The sequence below is a fragment of the Danio aesculapii genome, chromosome 2, assembly GCF_903798145.1.
Source record: "Danio aesculapii chromosome 2, fDanAes4.1, whole genome shotgun sequence".
Taxonomy (NCBI): domain Eukaryota; kingdom Metazoa; phylum Chordata; class Actinopteri; order Cypriniformes; family Danionidae; genus Danio; species Danio aesculapii.
In genome coordinates this window covers 44,291,527-44,311,696 of record NC_079436.1, presented here as the reverse complement: position 1 = coordinate 44,311,696, position 20,170 = coordinate 44,291,527, and the positions used below count along the sequence as shown (strand labels likewise).

The 20,170-nt window shown below is 35.5% G+C and overlaps 1 protein-coding gene across 1 annotated transcript in view; it reads left to right on the top strand.

Moving 5' to 3' along the window:
* The first annotated feature begins 3,208 nt into the window (after positions 1–3,208).
* Positions 3,209–20,170, top strand: part of atp1a2a (ATPase Na+/K+ transporting subunit alpha 2a) — a 54,815-nt gene continuing 37,853 nt past the window's right edge. Inside the window, exons 1-8 of the mRNA XM_056480409.1 lie at positions 3,209–3,665; positions 6,869–6,964; positions 7,142–7,201; positions 8,513–8,716; positions 12,158–12,271; positions 16,361–16,495; positions 16,611–16,728; positions 19,548–19,816. Of these exons, the coding sequence (XP_056336384.1) occupies positions 3,654–3,665; positions 6,869–6,964; positions 7,142–7,201; positions 8,513–8,716; positions 12,158–12,271; positions 16,361–16,495; positions 16,611–16,728; positions 19,548–19,816 (1,008 nt within the window). The 5' untranslated portion in view covers positions 3,209–3,653. The remainder of the gene's footprint in view (positions 3,666–6,868; positions 6,965–7,141; positions 7,202–8,512; positions 8,717–12,157; positions 12,272–16,360; positions 16,496–16,610; positions 16,729–19,547; positions 19,817–20,170) is intronic.

Here is a 20,170-nt window from a genome sequence, read left to right as displayed (position 1 = left end):
CCTTTCATGATCCCGTTTTACATGGTATAGCACATAATTTGATTAACGTAATTGCATCACCACCAGGGGCGTAGCGAAAATTTAAAAAGTGCGGGGGGGGGGGGGGGGGCGTTATAGGGAGACGGCTGTATGATATCATACATTCATATAATTATTAATGACCTGTTTCTAAATGGTCTGTCTCTAAAAGTGAGGGGGACGTATCCCCCCCGTCCCCCCCGGTTGCTACGCCCCTAGTCACCACGCTATCCACTTTTCCTCCAGAGTTTCATGTAATTTCGGGTGTTGTATTTTTATTTTGTCGACATTAACGGCAGTTTGGCACTTTCACTTTCATTCAGGAACATTTCATACATGCCCCCCTGACAAACTGAGATATTGGATGCGACTATGAACTGCTGGAAGAGTGCTGTTTTAATGGAATTTCTGTTTACTTCAATTATGACCTTAATCGGATTAAATTAATCATAAATCACTGTTTACATTGACTGTTTACATGGACATCACCAGAGATGTAAAGTACTAGAGACCCAGACTTAGGTAAAAGTACAAGTGCTCTATAAAAAAGTGACTTGAGTAGAAGTTGAAGTGCTCTTTAAGCACCAAACTTAAGTGGAAGTACTAAAGTATTCAACATTTTTTGTACTTAAGTATTGCAAGTAGTTTATTTCAAAATTTACTACTCAATTACTGAAAGTAAAAGTACAAGTATTGTGTAATGTAGTTATTAAAGAAAGCAGTCAAGACATCATGTTTTTTGTTTATTTTAAATATCTTTTTTGGGGGCACGTGATTAAGCAAAACAAAAAAAAACATGGCTTACGATACTGTTTTTCTCTCGCTCTTGAACCACAGATCTGACAGATTATAACAGCTTTAACACACACCTTTCAAAGTTGTGTCACAAAAACACTCTGTAATCCACTCAAAACGCTATTGAAACCCCTGTTCGGATCGCAAATTACCGTTTGTAAATGCTGTAAACGGAAGTTCTAAACATTTTACCATAAGACGCTGGTCACTATACCTCCCTCCATGCATTAGCCAAGAAAAAGGTCTATAATTGTAACGAGTAGAGGTGTGAATCTACACTGGTCTCACGGTTTGGTTCGGTTACGATTATCATGCCATCGATTCGGGTTCAATTCGATATCTCGGTGCATTGACGATGCTTTCCATACATAATTAGATTTTTTTCTTCACAACACAAGAATTTATTTTATTAAAATCTATAAATATATGTATATTTATATATTATTTGTAATACAATTTTGTTCTTTAACACAGCAGTAAGATATATGAACTGTACCCTTAATTTGACCTGCTCAAATAAAGCACCCTTTCTAAATGTATCAAACAAAACTCCAATACATGCACAGAAGACAGTACAAGCATTTATAGCAAATAAACTAATATTAAATATTAATCCCCTAAATATTATCCCCTTTTTGAGCACTGACAGGACGACTTACACCCCTATGATTGGTTACTGTCTTCACCTGCTTAACAGAAAGGGCTGCGATCAGCTTTAGAAAAGAAATCGCTGTTCACCGATGACGGGAAGAACAGCCGCGGTTACAGTCTGTATGCTCATAATACACGGTTATCACAGATAATCCTTTATAGGCACAGTGGAGAAAACTTGCACCTCAGGCAAGCTCGTGTCAGGATCCACAAGTATCGCTTAACAGCCAAGAGGAGAGGAAAAGTTACCTCACAAACGCCAGCGGGTCAAACGTCCAAAGTGAGAGAGGCAGAGATGGGGTTTTACATCATTTCTCCGTAGTAGTGAAATAGCGACTCATGTGCTGTGCTGCCTTCATTGTAGTAAGAGCGTTATTTACTCGCCCTCGCCTCCTTTGCCATCATATTCTACTGCGACATCGCGCATAGGAGATAAATGACGTCAGTACGTAATAACCCGTTATGATCTATTACTGAACCGATATCAATAATTTTGACACCCCTAGTAACGAGTAACGATGCAGCACAAAAAAAATCTATCGGAGTAAAAGTATTAAACTCATCGAAAATATGTACTGAAGTAAAAGTGGAAGTAGGAGAAAAAAAAACAATACTCCAGTAGAGTACAGATACAGCCTTTTAGTACTTAAGTACATCTCTGGACATCAGTAATCGAATTATTTGCCTTAATCTGAATAAGACAATAATAAAATTAAGGTGTTTCTATGAGTTGCTTATTGAATGTTCATTTCATGATCCCATTTTACATGTTATAGGACATAATTCGATTAATGTCATTGCGTCACCACACTATCCACATTTCCTCCAGAGTTTCATGTAATTTTGGGTGTTTCACTTTTAGGTTGTCGACTTTAACTGCAGTTTGGCACTTTCACTTTCATTCAAGAACCTTTCATGCATGCCCCGGTGACAAACTGAGGGATGCGAGTATGAACTGCTGAAAGTGTGTTGTTTTAATGGAATTGGATACCACATGCCGAATGGGAAAAAAACCCCACATTTCACGATGCAGGTGTCTGTGGAGAATACTGTCAAACAGTCATGTGTGTATAGACTATCCTTTTGCAAAATGCAGCGAAAATCCTACACAACGGTAATAGTTTGATTGTGATCTTTACATCGGGACTAAAATCAGCATACTCCACGTCTTAATTTAATTTCTGTTAACTTCGATTATGACCTTAATCAGATTAAATTAATCAATAATCGTTTTTTACATTGTAGACTCTTAATCGCAGTATTTTTATAATCATATTAAAATCGGATTATCGGTATCTGTAAACATAATTACCTCGGGTGCTGGTTATGGGGTTTTTGAACTGTGCATGCAAACCAACAAATATCAGTCACTTAGCATCTGATTTTAATCATGTTAAAGAGATTTAATATGTATTATAAACCTTACCATTTAGTAGAAAGTTCAGTACACTATTCTGGACATTTGAATGCCTGGTATTAAAATGCGTCTGAAGTGCCGCGTCTACTGGAATCTTGTCGCGTCACTTGTTAAGACACGGTGTAGTTAAAAATATGGTGGATATTGTTTACTGTACTCACAGTAGCTGTCATCCACAGAGACAAATAAATACTAGTCCAGCACATGAAGTTCATGTGATTTATCGCGTATTTCTACGTCAGCCGAGCCTCTCTTTATCGGGCACAGCGGGGTCAGGAGAGCAGCTGCTGCGGCTTCTAATGGATCTGGCAGATCTGGACGGCGGCGAGAGCCTGCTTCAGTCTCTGGCTTGATTTTTTAGATGATAAAATAATCATCACGAGGCAGGACACAGCAGAGAATTCAGCCCGTGTCGCTACTTCTGCCCTGCCAGCGAGCATAACATAAATAGTGATGATATAGGTGGATGTAAAGTAGAGAGAAAGAGGGTTAAAGTTGGTAGCAGGTGCTGTTATTCAGAACTGTGGGCATGGAGATTGTGTGTGCGCGTGTATGTGTGTGTTTGTTAGGGCAGAGGGTGGGAAGTCAGCTTCGGGTTACCCTGAGGCACAACTGGGGAGAAAGCTATGAGTGTGTGTGTGTGTGTGTGTGTGTGTGTGTGTGTTATCAGGTGGAGAAGTGGTATGTTACCTCCAAAAAAAGCCACCAGTGTCTTCCACACGTGTGAGGGGAGAGTGGGAGAAATCCGGGCACCGGCTCATTATCAGCGAACATGGGGAAAGGGGTGAGTGTGTGTATGTGTGTGTCTTCCTGTGGTGCTTCATCAGTTATTCCGTCTGTCCTTTGCTCTGGTTGGCTTTATTTCCTTCGTTCTTTCTCTCACAGATTGTTATGAGTGTCATACACTCCTAAATAATACATCGTTTTAGTGTCACATGCATTTCTTATGAATACAGTGTGATTTTGTGGAGATTTGTTTGTGTAGGGGATATAAGTGATTTGAAAGGAAAGAGGGTGAATCTTGACAGATAAAAAAGAAGAAAATTAAATGATAATTTGAATTGAAAAATAAATAAACTCTTTTCACAATGTCACATTAAGACATTATTTCAGCAATTGCAGCTGATTTTCTCCCTGTTATTATTAATGCTCTGTGCAGTTCTAGACATAATAAATGATTTCTAAAAGTAAATAAGATGGAGTTCAATTAAATAACTTTGTAATAAAAATGTATTTGTGTTTATTTAAAATGAATGTACTTTCTAAAAAAACATTTGATCAAACAACCCTTTTATTAAAAAAATACTGTATAAATATATATACTTTGCTGTTATAAGAATGAAAGCTATTGTGAATTGAGGAAAGAGGAAAAAAGTATCACAAAATGTCACAATGGGAAAATATTAATAGGTTTATTATCTCAATAATTTAGTCTGAAAAAAAAATTATTTTGCAGTGGTAAAAAACAACATTTCCTGAGTTTTAATGCAATTCGTCATAGAAACAGCATCTAATTTAATGTCTGAAATAATAAGCTGTTGTCAGTTTGTCGTATCTGACGTGTGTGATTATCTGAACATCATTTTAATGATACAATGCTGTCTGTATGCTGCTTTAGCTCATAATGAGCCTGAGAGCTGTGATGGATTACACTGGCTTATATATGATTGGTATTAATATGAATTAATTCAGAGAAGAGGTCTGATTTAAGGCGTAATGAATGATCTTCATTCTGTCTGTGCACGTGTCAGGCTCACACACACACATTTACGCAGTCGCAGCTGAGCAAGATTGACAGGACCAGGTGATTTCCATGACACCCTGTTCCTAGTGTCAGCACACAGCACACATTTACTGCCAAAGATGAGCACAAAGTACTCTACTTTACACGAACCAACATGAGCAAACACACTCATGTGTTTGATAACACTGTCAAAGAGCTGTCATAGTTTCATATAGATTGTCACGTGTAGTTTTATAGATGTATAACTATAAGATTGTTAGAAACATTTAGCTAAATAATTAACAAATAAGCACAAACTTGATGTGTATGTACTCTTTAAATGTTAAAGACATTAAATCTCTAGTGGATTTGTTTTGCCCAGATGGCAATATTTCATAAACATAGTCTTTTGTCATTCTTCATTAATTGTGCATGTTCTGCACAATCGCTGCATGATCAAATTAATTGTTTAAAATCAGCTGAAACAACACAATTCTTAAGGTTTTTGGGGACGACTTGTAAAAACAGTTAACTTAATTTATTTGTGTCTGAACAACATGAAGTAATTGTGTGTAACTTTTTTGCAGTGTAGTCTCTACACTCAAATTATGTTTGCTGTTTGTTCAAACTAATTTAAAATGAGTTGAAACAACATAAATCTTACTTAAATCTTAAAACAACTTAATTGTTTAATCCACTTACATTTGTAAACCAATTTTATGTTGTCCCGACACGAATTGCGTTTTTACAGTGTACACTTTTCAAGGAACATTTCTGAATTTATGATTATTATTTTATGCTGCATCATATTTCTGCGGAAACTTAAATATTACCATTCAAAAGTGCCAAATAAGCAAACATTAAATGGCTCACTTGTGACAATAAAAACATTTGTAATGTTACATAAGATTTAATAGGAAATTATTTTAATAAAAACTATTATTAATGATTGAGCGCCAATAATATTTTAGAGCACCAAATCAATTTATTATAGAGCACCAAATCAACAAATTAAAATGATATTAGAATAAACACTGAAGTAATGATGCTGGAAATTCACAGCAGAGCATATTGTGAATTATTTATTCTATTTATTCTTTGACATTTTATTCAAATATACATTTAAAAGGCTAGGTAAGTTGTATTCATTACTTTTTTCCTTTTTAAACTATGAACATCTATTAGATTAGCTCTCCTCATTTCTAGTATTATCCCAGCAGGCACTGGACATCACACAGACATAAAATTGGCGTTGGACTCCAACATCAGACGAACTTTGAATTTTGCTTGTGTATGAAAATCGGGTTGACGTCAGAACCTACCGTCAGTTAGGGCTCAGACTTCAACGTCAAGATGAATTTTAGTTGGTTCATGACGCAACCTAAAATCAACCAAAGATCAATGACTAATGATGTTAGCTTTTGACATTGTATGGATGTCACATTATGACATTAAAGTGACGTCGATTTTTCATTAGGTAATTACACAACATAAAACCAATCAAAGATAAACGTATACTGATGATAAAGACTTTGAAGTTGTATGGATGTCATTACATTAAAATTATGTTGGATATTAGTTACCGTAATGCCACAGCCAAAAACCAACTAAATTTCAACGCCAGATGACAGCGGTATTAGGCAGCAAATAGTAATTACACAACATAAAACCAACCAAAGAACGTCTACTGATATTAGACTTTGACACTGAATGGATGTTATATCATGACGTTAAAATGGCATTGGATTATAGTTAGTTAATGCCACAGCCTAAAACCAACCAAACATCAGCACCAGCACTAACATTTGGTTGACGTCGCAACCAAAACAGAACTAAAGATCAACGTTATATGATGTTATGTGCCTCCTGGGACGGTATTACTGTATTGTCAATAACTGTCATATAATTTTCTGTACTGTTTGGTTATAATCATTGTATATAAACATGCCATGTGACATACTGAGCGTTCAAATGAACTCCAGACGGACTTGTATTTAGTCACTATGAGGAAAGCAAATTTGTGGAAACGTGTATAGGTGCGCATGCATGCTGCTTTTTAATATCCCAGCCATGTTTTTTTTTAACTAATTGTTTTTTGCAATAATGTCTGTCTATTTGATTAACTCTCCTCATTTTCAGTTTTAGCTACAGTATACGAAATGATCCATGAATGAAACATAACCAAGAAGTCTTATAAGTTATGAAAGAGCAACCTCTGAGTAATAAAGCTGTATTCTCTGGATATTATTCTCTCCGCGTCTTAGTACGGACATGAAAGCAGCCCGGAGGCGGCACCAACGGGAGGAAAGAGGAAGATGAAGGATAAAGATTTAGATGAGCTGAAGAAAGAGGTGTCACTGGTAAGAAGTTGTTATTTGGTCTGTGCGCCTACCGTATGTGTATGAAAAATAGAGACTTAGCATAACCGATGTTAATTACAAATCAAACAATGAAATTGAATGTGAAATGTATAATGACTGATTGGAAAACGTGTATTGTAGCTGTTGTTCTTGCATATGTTTTTTTTTTTTACACAGGATGATCATAAGCTGTCTCTGGATGAGCTCAGTACTCGTTATGGAGTTGACCTTGCCAGAGTGAGTCATCTTTACTTTCACCCTCGACATTTGCAATAATGAATCGGATATTTCTCAAGATGGTGATGACATTTTACCCACCGGCACATTCAAGAACACCCACGGCGAACTAAACAAGGCTTTAGGATATTATTTAGTGATACTAGTCGGTGAAAAAGTGTTAGCTAAAATAAATAAAACCTTTTGAGGCATGATATTTTTGAACTTTTTGATACAGTATTGCAACAGCTTGCACTCCTGAAACAAAAATGTGTGTAAGCATCTTTAAAAGCTAATTTAAAAGCACTATATAACAATGTTAATGAAAAATAGAAATAAATGATAGTGATAAATTATTAACACCGTCGACTCAGAGCAAGAAGGTTGCTGGTTTGAGTCACGGCTGAGTCAGTTGGCATTTCTGTGTGGAGTTTGCATGTTCTCCTCGTGTTGGCGTGGCTTTCCTCCAGGTGCTCCGGTTTCCCCCACAGTCCAAAGACATGTGCTATAGGTGAATTAAATAAGACTAAAATGGCCGGAGTGAATGAGTGTATGGGAGTTTTCCAGTACTGGGTTGTGGCTGGAAGGGCTGCATAAAACATATGCTGGAATAGTTGGCAGTTCATTCCGCTGTGGTGATAAATCAGGGACTAAGCTGAAGCAAAATGAATGAATGAATAAATTAAACATAATTTTATCAGCTGATGATGTTGAATGTTGAGTGTTTAATTGAATAGAGATGCACTTGTGAATTCATTTTTGATAGATTTTAAACCGTCTGTAAATCAGTTATAGCGCATTAAAAAATGTATTTATTAAATAACTGAAAAATAAAACGAATAATAAATAAGATGAAATAAACACAATTAAGTAAATTTAAATATGTAAAATTTATTAGTGTTTATAATTTAATTTATAATTTAATTTATAGTGTTTTTGAACTTTATTTGTTTGAGATGATGCAATTAATGAATTTTTAATCACACTTTACAATGTTTTTATTAATGTTAATTTACTTAATAATGATCAATAATTAAACAACATTAGTTAATCATATTTCAGCATTTACTACTGCATTATTAAAATCCAAAATTGTGCATCTTATCATTAGTGCACTGTTAACTAACAACCACCAACTTTTTTATTAATGTTTACCAAGATAAATAAAACCAAATAAATAAAATAAATAAATAAATAAATAAAAACACCTTTAAAAACACTACACTATATTATTGAACTAGAAAGTTCACTTCAGACTGTTTTAAGATGTATTTTACTGGCAGTGAATCTTAAGAGTTGCTGCGGGGTGTAACTTTGTCTCCATCCCACCAGGGTTTGACCCATAAGAGAGCGATGGAAATCCTGGCACGTGACGGTCCAAATGCACTGACCCCTCCGCCCACCACCCCGGAGTGGGTGAAGTTCTGCAAGCAGCTGTTTGGAGGATTCTCCATCCTGCTCTGGATCGGTGCCATCCTCTGCTTTCTGGCCTACAGTATTCAGGCAGCCACAGAGGACGAGCCTGTCAATGACAATGTGAGTATATTTCCTGCACAGCGAATGAGATGGAGAGGTCTTATAAACCTATCTGTGGGCAGATTGAACACACTTTCACACATAGTTTTTTTCTCTTAATAGAGTACAGGTTTAAGAACATAATATGGAAGAACTTTTCAGTGAAATATAAAAAAAAAAACACTAGAACAGTGTTATACAGTTGAAGTCGAAATGATTCGCCCTCCTGTCAATTATTTTCTTTTCTTTTTTATATTTCCCAAATGATGTTTAACAGAGCAAGGAATTTCAGTAAGGATTTCAGTAAGGAATTTTGTATTTCAGAACAAACCATCGTTACATAATGACTTGCCTAATTACCTCAACTAACATAATTTACCTTGTTAGGCATTTAAATGTCACTTTAAGCTGAATATTAGTATCTTGAAAAATATCTAGTAAATATTATTTACTGTCATCATGGCAAAGATAAAATAAATCAGTTATTAGAAATGAGTTAATAAAACTATTATGTTTAGAAATGTGCTGAAAAAAATCTCTCCGTTAAACAGAAATTGGGGGGGGGAAATAATTAATTAATTAATTAATTAATTTAGGAGGGCAAATAATCCTGACTTCAACTGCTGACTTTTGTTATTACATTATCCGAAATGTTTCTAAGAATGTTCAGATCCAGAAAAAAAGCTAATTTATCTAGTGGCCCAGACTGTATTCTGTGGCTATGACATCATAAAACTCGAGTTTCTGGTTTCGTTTTATAGAAAATGGGGGAAACATAAAAGACACTTCAATATATTGTGTGTTTTATTAGATTGCACAGAGTAGCATTATACCAGAACCATAAAATGTATTTTGAATGATAAAACAGGGCTGCTGCTTAAACATGTGATCACCCATGTGATACGTCTTTGTTGTGAATTCACGCCCTTAGGCAGAGAAAATGACATACTGTACCTTTAAATCTTAATTGTGAATGTGACTTTCGTTGTATGTCTGGAACAGTCAAATATAGAATTTATGTCTGTTTTAAAAATAATTAATGCAAATAACATGAATAATAATTTTTGGATTACACTGTAACAAAATTGGACTTGCGCAGTGCAAGCCATTGAAATGTATGGGTTACAAATCGATTTTGGTGTCCGGTGCAAAAGCCGCATCAGAGCACACAGTAATTACGGCTGGAGGGAGAGTGAAACCAGTGTGCTGAACACTGTTGGGCAGTGCGGCACAGCATAGCCTTAGTTTTCAGCTTGTAATTTAAGCAGTTTTTTCTCTTCTGAGCAAGAATCAAAAATACAGTTTTAACCAATAAATCTTTGCCAGCCGAAAATTTGGTCCATCCCTGAAAACAGACTTTAAAGCCCTAAAATCATTGTGGAGCGAGCAGATCATATTAAAACATACAAATTAGCCACTAATCTGCCTGGTAACAAAGCTTAGTCAGTGCTACTTGAGTAGGTACTAAATATGTTTTTGAATTTACTTCACGAATGTTAGAAAAATATGTTGTAATTAGTATAAATTTAAGTATTATGAATTGAATATGGATGTATTGCATGTGCCAGGTTGTCATCATCACATGACCTACCATGTCAGTTGTGTCGTTGCAGTATAGTGTCCATTTCAGAATCTTGCTGGGAGTAGTAGGTCATCTGGTACTTTTTGCCCACTATTATTTGATATTATTATTATTATTCAATACACTATACACTATTATTCAAACTTGGCTCACATTGACCCAGCCAATTATGCTTCTTTAGTTCTCTAAAATACTCATTGTGCACATCTGAAATATGCTTTACTTCTGTGATGCAAATGAATCATTTATACGTGTAAAAAAATGACCATAAAATTCATGTTATGTGCCCATATGTCTCTGATATTTAACTAAAATCTATAGTTTTCTTTTTCAAATTAATATTTACTCATTTAAATATTTTCCGTAATAAGTCGGACCCATTCTTTCTCTCTTACGAACACCTACGTTTTCTGAAATCCGTTTTTTAAGCCGATTAAAACACAAATTCACAAGAAATGATGAGGTAAATTGGTCTCAGTCTACCAGAGTGGAATTAAAACCTGCGGTTCACATTTTTTGGCGACTGAGGTGGATACATTGCTTTTAGCTCTGGTGTCCCATATCCAGCATGATGAATGAGGCCCAGTTTGTAGACTGAGCTGCCAGCTGCTTGTGGGACAGTTTAGGGTCAGTGATAAATGAAAATGTGATGTTAAGGGTCATTTAACTGTGTTTGCTCTCTTTACACCATGATTTCTGCATGTTTCCCATTTTAAACTGTTTTATTTAAGGGTTATGACATTGCGTGTATGTGTTTAAAACAGTCTGACTCTGCTGTTCCCTTATAATATCTTAAAGGGCAAGTTCACCCAAAACTGAAATTCTGTCATCATTTATTCAACCTTCGCTTGTCACAAACCTGTTGGAGTTTCTATGTTGAACTCAAAAGAAGTTATTTTGAAAAATGTTGGAAATCTGTAACCATTGACTTCCAGAGTATTTGTTTTTCCTACAGTGGAAGTCAATGGTTGTCAGTTTCTAACATTGTTCAAAGCATCTGCTTTTGTGTTCAACAGAAAAACCACTTGAGGGTGAGTAAACAGTGAGTAAATTTCCATTTTTGGGTGAACTATCCCTTTAAGTCTACTCTGTGAAAAGATTGTAGCTTTTTTGAGGATATCTCTGTGCTAAAGTGTAAATATACAGACATCATGGGCCTTGCTAGGTCTATTTTAGAGGGTCTGTAGCCCCCCTATATTTCTACTCAGCCCCCATAAAACATTTGTGATTAGCTCCTAAACTGTACACTAAATAATCGCCTCAGTCCCCTTTAAATTTGATAAGAAAACGGCGGCAGAATTCGGCTCCTCTCCGTCTTTTGTTTTTCATTTGATCAGCAAACCACAGCCGTGGACAGCGAGAGAATGAGGTGTCTGTGTATAGAGAAATTGTTATAATATCTGCTTATTTGCAGTTCTTTGTATGTCATTTAATTAGAAAAGTGGCAGTTTATTTAATACATGGAAACAAAAAAATGCACTTGAGTAAAGTGGTTTTTACTACAGTAAACAGGTGGGTTGAGCCTATTTGGCGTATTCAGAACTCATATGGCTATGCCTGTCTATGTAATACAGTGGAATACTAGTATACAACCCTACCATATTAAACAAACATTTTTAAGTGTATTACTATTAAATTACTACATATAAATGTGATATTAGGCTTTATATATGTACCTTATAAGGAGCTGAGCCCCCCTAAAATGAAAATCCTTAAATCGCCCCTGACAGACATTGAAGAATAGTTTAAACACAGGTCTTAAGAAGGTTGTCTGTTTGCATGCTGTTTTAAAAAAATATGTGTACAAAAGTACTAGTAAAATCTTGTGTGTACTATTTTTGAACCCCCTGACCTTGTGGCTTGTCTCTGGTTGGCTGCAGTTGTATCTGGGTGTGGTTCTGTCTGCTGTGGTCATCATAACCGGCTGCTTCTCATATTATCAAGAAGCCAAAAGCTCTCGGATCATGGACTCCTTCAAAAACATGGTGCCTCAGGTCAGTGTGAGCACAGCAGTGAGTTGCTGCTGGGTAAAAGTGTGTCTGCCAAATGAATACATGAAACGGATGCCAAATCCCAAACGGAAGCCATCATTATGAGCAATGTTTTATATAATTTACATAAATCCACATAAATCCCTATTTAGCCTTGGAAGGCCTGATGTATAATTCCTATAAATACATGTAAATCCTCCTTAAGTTTTGAAAGAAACCATATGCCATATTGTCAGCTCCTTTTCGCAGAATTAGCTTTACGATGTTTCCAATACTGCCACAGTTTATACAGTAAACACAATGGGCAACACAGTAGCTCAGTGGTTAGCACTGTCGCCTCACAGAAAGAAGATTACTGGTTCGAGTCCCGACTAGGTATGTTGGCATTTCTGTGTGGAGTCTGCATGTTCTCCCAATGTTGGCGTGGGTTTCCTCTGGGTGCTCCGGTTTACCCCAATGCGGTATAGGTGAATTGAATAAATTAAATTGGCCATAGTGTATGTGTGTGAATGTGAGAGTGTATGGGTGTTTGCCCATTCCTCTGTGGCGACCCCTGATTACTAAAGGGACTAAGCGGAAGGAAAATAAATGAATGAATGACAGACAATGCAGATTACAATTTATAGACGTTTTTTTTAGATCTTTCTGACGGATTTACAGTGTTGTTAATGAAAATATTAAATGAACTGAAATTTGAAATAATTCAAATTTAGCGCAGTTTAAATGCTGAAATTAAAGAAACTCAAAGAGTGTGTATGGATGAATAACCAGAGATGGGTGACCACCACACTCTAAATTGATACTGCATTTGCTGAATTTACATTTCATGCACTTACGAAAGAGGAACAAAACTATTCATCAAAGAGCTAACAATGCTTTGTTTTGCACAATGTTTATCAGACAGCTAGATCAGGAAAGAAGAAATGTATTTTTGGGGGGGGTTAAACTTGTATATATAGGACAGTGTAGAATGAAGCCAGGAATACATGGAGAGCAGAGAGGGAGAAGGATTGGCAAAGGACCTTGAGCTGGGAATCGAACTCGGGTCACTGTGAGCACATCAGTGCTATGTGTTAGTGCACTAACCACTAGGCTATTGGTGAGACAATGGGGTATATGCACAGCTAGTGTTTTTCAGCCACTGATAAAATTCTGGTTAAAGCTTAATGTGACTATTTTCAATTTCATATGGTTTCTTTTACATCATCGATGCTGTAATGTGATTACAATACATTCAGTCGAATAGACTTAAGCATTCATTTAGTTGTTCAAGCATAAAACGAGATGAAAGACCGCGTAACCATTAGCACTGTCAGGATCAGCAGGCTAGTGCAGAAACTCCATTGAAAATACTGTAGTAAAATAAATATTCATATTTTAAAGACATGGCAGGGGAAAATAGAATTTAATGCAGTGCTTCTTGTCCTGTATGAGACCCACTTTATATCGTATATGTATCAGGCAGTGAAGATCATTGATTTTTAAAGAAATCAGACCTTAAACGTAGCAATTTTATAATGGAAAGACAGTTCACCGGAGGCTGGCTGGCTAAAATTAAAAGTCTGTGTGCATATACCCCGTTGATTATTTTGATAAATTGGTCAATATGCACAAAGGCACTAATGTTTATTAAACTCTGCATGAACCGGAAGCCATTTTTTCATATTGTGATGCAGTTCAGAAACAGAATAGAATAGACAAACTAAATATTAAATGAGAAAACAGTGGGCGTGGCTTGTTTTTCCCCCCTGTGAGCTGATTGGATGTAGTAAAGTAGGCAGTTCATTCAAAAAGATCGGGAAAAAGGTTTTTGAAAAAGTTAATGCAATCTAACAGACACCTCCTCCTCACAATTTCTGCTTGTTTTCATAGCGCTGTCAAAACTGACAGTATGTAAATCACGCCCAATACCTCACAAGGAAGTAATCTGAGAAGTTAACTAAAAACAAAGAGGAAATGCATTTTCAGACTTCAGTTTTAGATTTGATTTCTTAATGACATGCACAGTTGAGTTGTTCTCCACAAAACTACCAATGTGAGCTAACAAAATCAATATGGTTAGTTTTGATTTTATGTACTTTAAAGCACACACATACACATACAGATGTACATATCTATCATTAGCTTGGTTTCCATTACACTCTATTAATATGCATTTTGGAGTTATTACATGAGAAACGAGTGATGTAAATGCCAAATTTAAATAGAATTAAATCCCTTAATTAGGAAAAAAAATATTTTGCGCTCGCTTCAGGTGTTTTTGGACTTGTGTGGAAAAGGGGTTCAAGTCAATAATGGGACATAGAAACACATTTGTAAAATAAACTCTAAGGTAGAGAACATTAAACCAGTCCCTTTAAAGCAAGTCATTTCACTTGGCAGCCATTTCTTAAACACCTCTCGGGCAGTATGCTCGGGCATTCTGTTTGAATGGGGAATTATCAAATTCTCCAAAATTGCTTGCCAAGCTTATGATTAAATTTCATATTATGAAACAGCAATTACATTACGCAACAACTGTCTCTTTAATTTAGTTTCTAAACGTTTGGGTCACACAAAATCTGCAGAAATTCATCTCTTGTCCAAGCCCCTCCCCCGGAGAAATGTCAGTTTATAGCGATCGCTGATTGGTTCTTATACTAGAAGATGGGGCTTCATTCATCCCCATTCAAAACTAGGCATGAGACGATAACCGTTTACAAGGTATACCGCGGTTTGAAAAAGCCAAGGTTTTAAAACCGCCAAAATTTTCTGTAATACTGTTCCTAAGGTATGTGTAAGAATTTTTATTTACTTTTTTTTTAGGACAACAGTATCTTTAGGACAAAAAATATCCAAAGGTGCTGTTTTAAATTGTAAAGAAATCTGTGTTTTTGAAACTAATAAAGACAGCAGAAGTCAATAATTCATTAGAATTATTAAGCCTGACATGTTTACTAAAATATATTGTGTTTAAAGGGGAAAAAAGTTTTTGTTTTTTACCCAGACATTTAAAAAGAACTTATTTTACAGCAGTAATCACAATACCGTGATACCGTGAAACCCTGATATTTTTATCCAAGGTTATCATACCGTCAGAATCTTATACCAGCCCATGCCTATTCAAAACTACACAAGTGCCACATCTTGTGTATTCTATAGTCTTTAATTAAACCTATGTGACCCACCAGCTGTCTTCATTATGCTTATCGTGTTTACTGTGAGATGTTAAGTTACCAATACTACAGTCAACCACTCTAACAATTTTATTTTATATATCTTTATTGCATTTTAACTTTACACTCAGATAATACGTAAGAAAAAATGTAGTATTTTACTTCAGTATTTATGGCCTGTCTTCTTATTCATCAATCAACACATTTCCAACTCCACCACATTTTAGAAGCAATTTGAAAGGTCCCCAAGCTCCCTCAAAGAGCTTGTATTTATCTCTTCATGGACAGTGCTCAGCATATACAAGTACACCCCTCACAAATCTATCTTTTGAATTCATATTTTTAATAGGAAGCTATACAATATTATATTTGTGTATATACATTAGATTAGTCAGTACTGAAGCCAAATCTGGAGCTTATCTAACAAAAAAATCTAAGATAATGGTGCAAAAACTAGTACATCCAAATTTATATGTTATCGAAAAATATTGAATACAAATTTTAAAAAGTTGAAAAATGTAGTTGAAATTTTGTAGGTATTATTTTTCAATTTCTAAATATGTTTGGTGACTAAAATCTTATTTTAATAAATATATCTGTTTAATAAATCTGTTTTATTTAAATGCACCAAAATACATTACCTATATTCAGAGAAATGGATAAAAATATTCATTTTCAAAATGGGGTGAACTCAGTTATGCTGATCACTGTATAGGTTATCTTTTCCATTGTCATGTTTGTACACGCTAACAACTTACAATTGAGATTAATTTTCTTTCTTTCTTTTTTGTTTGTTTTCATTTTGAAAACATTTGCTTCACATAAATCCAGCTATTGATAATGCAGAGTTGCATATTACAAGCTTCATTCTGACATGCTAGCTACCATATACCTGTTCCTATATAACCTATATAAGGAACAACTTTTTTTCTATCAGCAAGCTCTGGTGATCCGTGATGGGGAGAAGCTTCAGATAAATGCAGAGGAGGTGGTTCAGGGAGACCTGGTGGAGATCAAGGGTGGAGATCGAGTCCCGGCCGACCTGCGCATCATCTCCTCCAGTGGCTGCAAGGTAGACGGATATTACGAGAAGATCTGGGATCAGCTTTGTTTATCAGCTGATAGTCTTAGATAGATGGTTGAGATCAGATAGAGAGCATCCTCTACCTCTTGTCTGTCTTTCTCAGGTTGATAACTCATCTCTCACTGGAGAATCTGAACCTCAGACTCGATCTCCAGAGTTCACTCATGAAAACCCTCTGGAGACCAGAAACATCAGCTTCTTCTCCACTAACTGTGTGGAAGGTCTGTCTTTTGTTTATTTACTGATTGATTGATTGATTTCATTCAGAAGTGTTTGTGATCATTAATTTGTTCCTGTATTTGTTCATACTTATTTTTGTCAGCATTAGGTGATTGTCTATAGAAGTATTTTTTGTTGTGCTGGTTGAAAGTCTCTTCACATTCCAATAGTGATTAATGTAAATGATCTAAATGTATTTATATGTATTTTTATATTCTGGGTAAGGCATAAATCTAAAAAATGTTCATTCAATTAAAATTTGTCGGGCTGACAATTCCCATAATTCTAATAAGTAGCCCAAAACCGTATGTCAGCAAATGTAGATTTGTACTACTGCGCACCCATTCACGCAGTTCACGCTGGGCATGGTCACGTGGAGTGACCAGTAACAACAAATGCTGAATCTAAACTTTTTAAAATCCTGAATCAATATTGGAGTTACTTTTACACACTGGAGGAAGAACGACACCATGGTATTTCTTTTGGACAGGTCCTGTTCTGTTTTTAAAATCTTTTAGTCATGCAAAGCTGATGTAGATTTTGTTGTGTTACAAATGGGTTATATGCACAGAAGTGTTGTTCAGCCACTGAAATCTTCCGGCGAAAGATTGATGTGACTATTTTCCGTTTCATAAGGTACAGCATTTACAGCATCAATAATCTAGATATTTATTTAGTTTAACAACAAAACATCAGTAAATAGCACTATTCTACCTGCTTTATTACTATTACTATTCTGCCTGATTTACTGAGCTGAAGTTGGTTTTATATTCACATCACATTGGTTCATTTTTAAAGAATGACAGCCTGTGATGCGCTCTCTATATTGTTTACCGCTACTCTGAATATTCGGTCTGAAATAGCATGTAAGTGTGGCTTAGTAATAAGTGTAATTCCTGCACGCCGTCGGGCCAACCACTAAGCATACAGTAGTCGCTTTAGGACAGCGTGAGAGAGAGTTAGACTTGCATGCATGAAATATTGCACATAATGACAAGTTTTGCTTGCTACACAGCTGAAAATGTGCTGGATATACAGTTGAATTCAGAATTATTGGCCCCCTGTTTATTTTTTTCCCCAATTTCTGTTTAATGGAGAGCAGATTTTTTCAACACATTTCTAAACACAATAGTTTTAATAACTCATTTCTAATAACTGATTTATTTTATCTTTGCCATGATGACAGTACATAATATTTGACTAGATATTTTCAAGACACTTCTATACAGCTTAAAGTGACATTTAAAGGCTTAACTAGGTTAATAAGGTTAACTATGCACATTAGGGTAATTAGCTAAGTTATTGTATAACGATGGTTTGTTCTGTAGACTATCAAAAAAAAAATTGCTTAAAGGGGCTAATAATTTTTGACTTAAAAACTGCTTTTATTCTAGCTGTAATAAAACAAATAAGACTTTCTCCTGAAGAAAAAATATTATCAGACATACTTAAAAAAAATCAGTTGTTAGAAATGAGTAATTAAAACTATTATGTTTAGAAATGTGTTGAAAAAAATCTTCTCTCTGTTAAACAGAAATTGGGGAAAAAAATAAACAGGGGCGCTAATAATTCAGGGAGGCTAATAATTCTGACTTCAACCGAATAGTATAATATAACCCATGGATCTTGTGATTATTGTATGGCAGATGTGCAATATAATGCTTAGTGACATTTTAATAATAACCAGCTTAAACAGCTATTACAAGACTGATCTGTGCATTTAAGAATCATTATACTCTCAAATAAAATGATTCATTGGATTTACTACATTGGTTGCAAACAATTTATATGAGCTGAATTTAAACAAAGTTGAACATTACTAAATCTAATTTGTTTAAATTCAGCCCATATAAATAGTTTGCAACCACTTAGTTTAAAAAATATAGTAAATCCAATTAATCATTATTTTCAGTGTAAACTAATTGAAATTATGATAACTGAAGTTTCTTTTTTTTTTCAACAGAATAACAGCAGTACCGGTATCTAATGACCAGTACAGCAATTTTTGTTCGACATTCAAATGCATACAAATGCTTGAAAGCAAAGACAGAAATAAAATGAAATTATAAAACCAAATTTAGAATGTCACTGAGTACCCTCAAGAAAATTCCAGAGGGAGAATTTTTCTCAGATCTTTTTTCCAGTGGTAAAAGTGTGGCCGCCTGACTTTGTCACATATTGACTGAAGGTATCTGAGCAGCTGACCATAATAATAATATACATTTTTTGGCCAAGTATATACAAAAATTGTATACACATTCTTTATCACAATCAAGACAGCGTTCCACTGTACAATTCAGACGGTATACCTTTGGGGAAAAAGCAAAACTTTTTCCAATTATTTTTTGATCCATTTTTTGAATTTCTTTCCAGTACATTTTGATTTTGTCACAGTCCCAAAATACATGCATCACTGTGCCAATGTCTACCTAACATTTGAATATAACTGAGAACAATTGGGAAGTATTCTATGGAGGCGAACTGGAGTTAGATAAATTCTGTGAATACATTTATAGTTTTGTTCATGAATAGAAATTGAAGTACTTTTGGGTTAGATATTTAAGCAGGCTGATAGCCATTCCTCATCATTAAAAATAGACCCCAAATCCTTTTCCCATATCACCCTTAAAGAATCAAAAGTTTAAGGACCAATATTAGACAGCAATGTATACAATTCAGAGATCTATTTTTTAAGTCTCCATGAAGAAAAAAGCTGTTTTTCTATTTCAGTAAGACCAGGTAACTGAAGTTTCAAACTGAAAGACCAGTACCTTTTTTTTATTTTCAACATTAATTGGTTCATTTTATTTCACATGTGCAGGTACAGCCCACGGCATAGTGATTGCTACAGGCGATCATACAGTGATGGGCCGCATTGCGACTTTGGCATCTGGTCTGGAAGTGGGTCAAACGCCCATCAATATGGAGATCGAGCACTTCATTCACATCATCACAGGGGTGGCCATCTTTTTAGGCATGTCCTTCTTTATCCTGTCCATCATTCTGGGTTACACCTGGCTGGAGGCCGTCATCTTCCTCATCGGCATCATCGTCGCCAATGTCCCTGAGGGTCTGCTGGCTACTGTCACAGTAAGACACACATATATTATTCATACACACCACGCTCTAAAGGTTTGGCATCGGTAAAATGCCAAAGTAAGTAAAGTGAAAGTAAACACACTTAAATTAAGAATGTAGGGCTGATAAATGATAGCTCATTGAATTGTGATATAATTTATGCTAATAACAATGATAGGATCTGGACTTTCCTCTTCAGTATGGATGAAACCATTTCCCAGTTTTGGATTGTGGCTGGAAGGGAATATGCGTAAAACATATGCTGGAATAGTTGTCGGTTCATTTCGCTGTGGCAACCCCTGATAAATAAGGAACTGAGTCGAAGGAAGATGAGTGAATGAATGAAACTGAGGGCCAGTCACACCG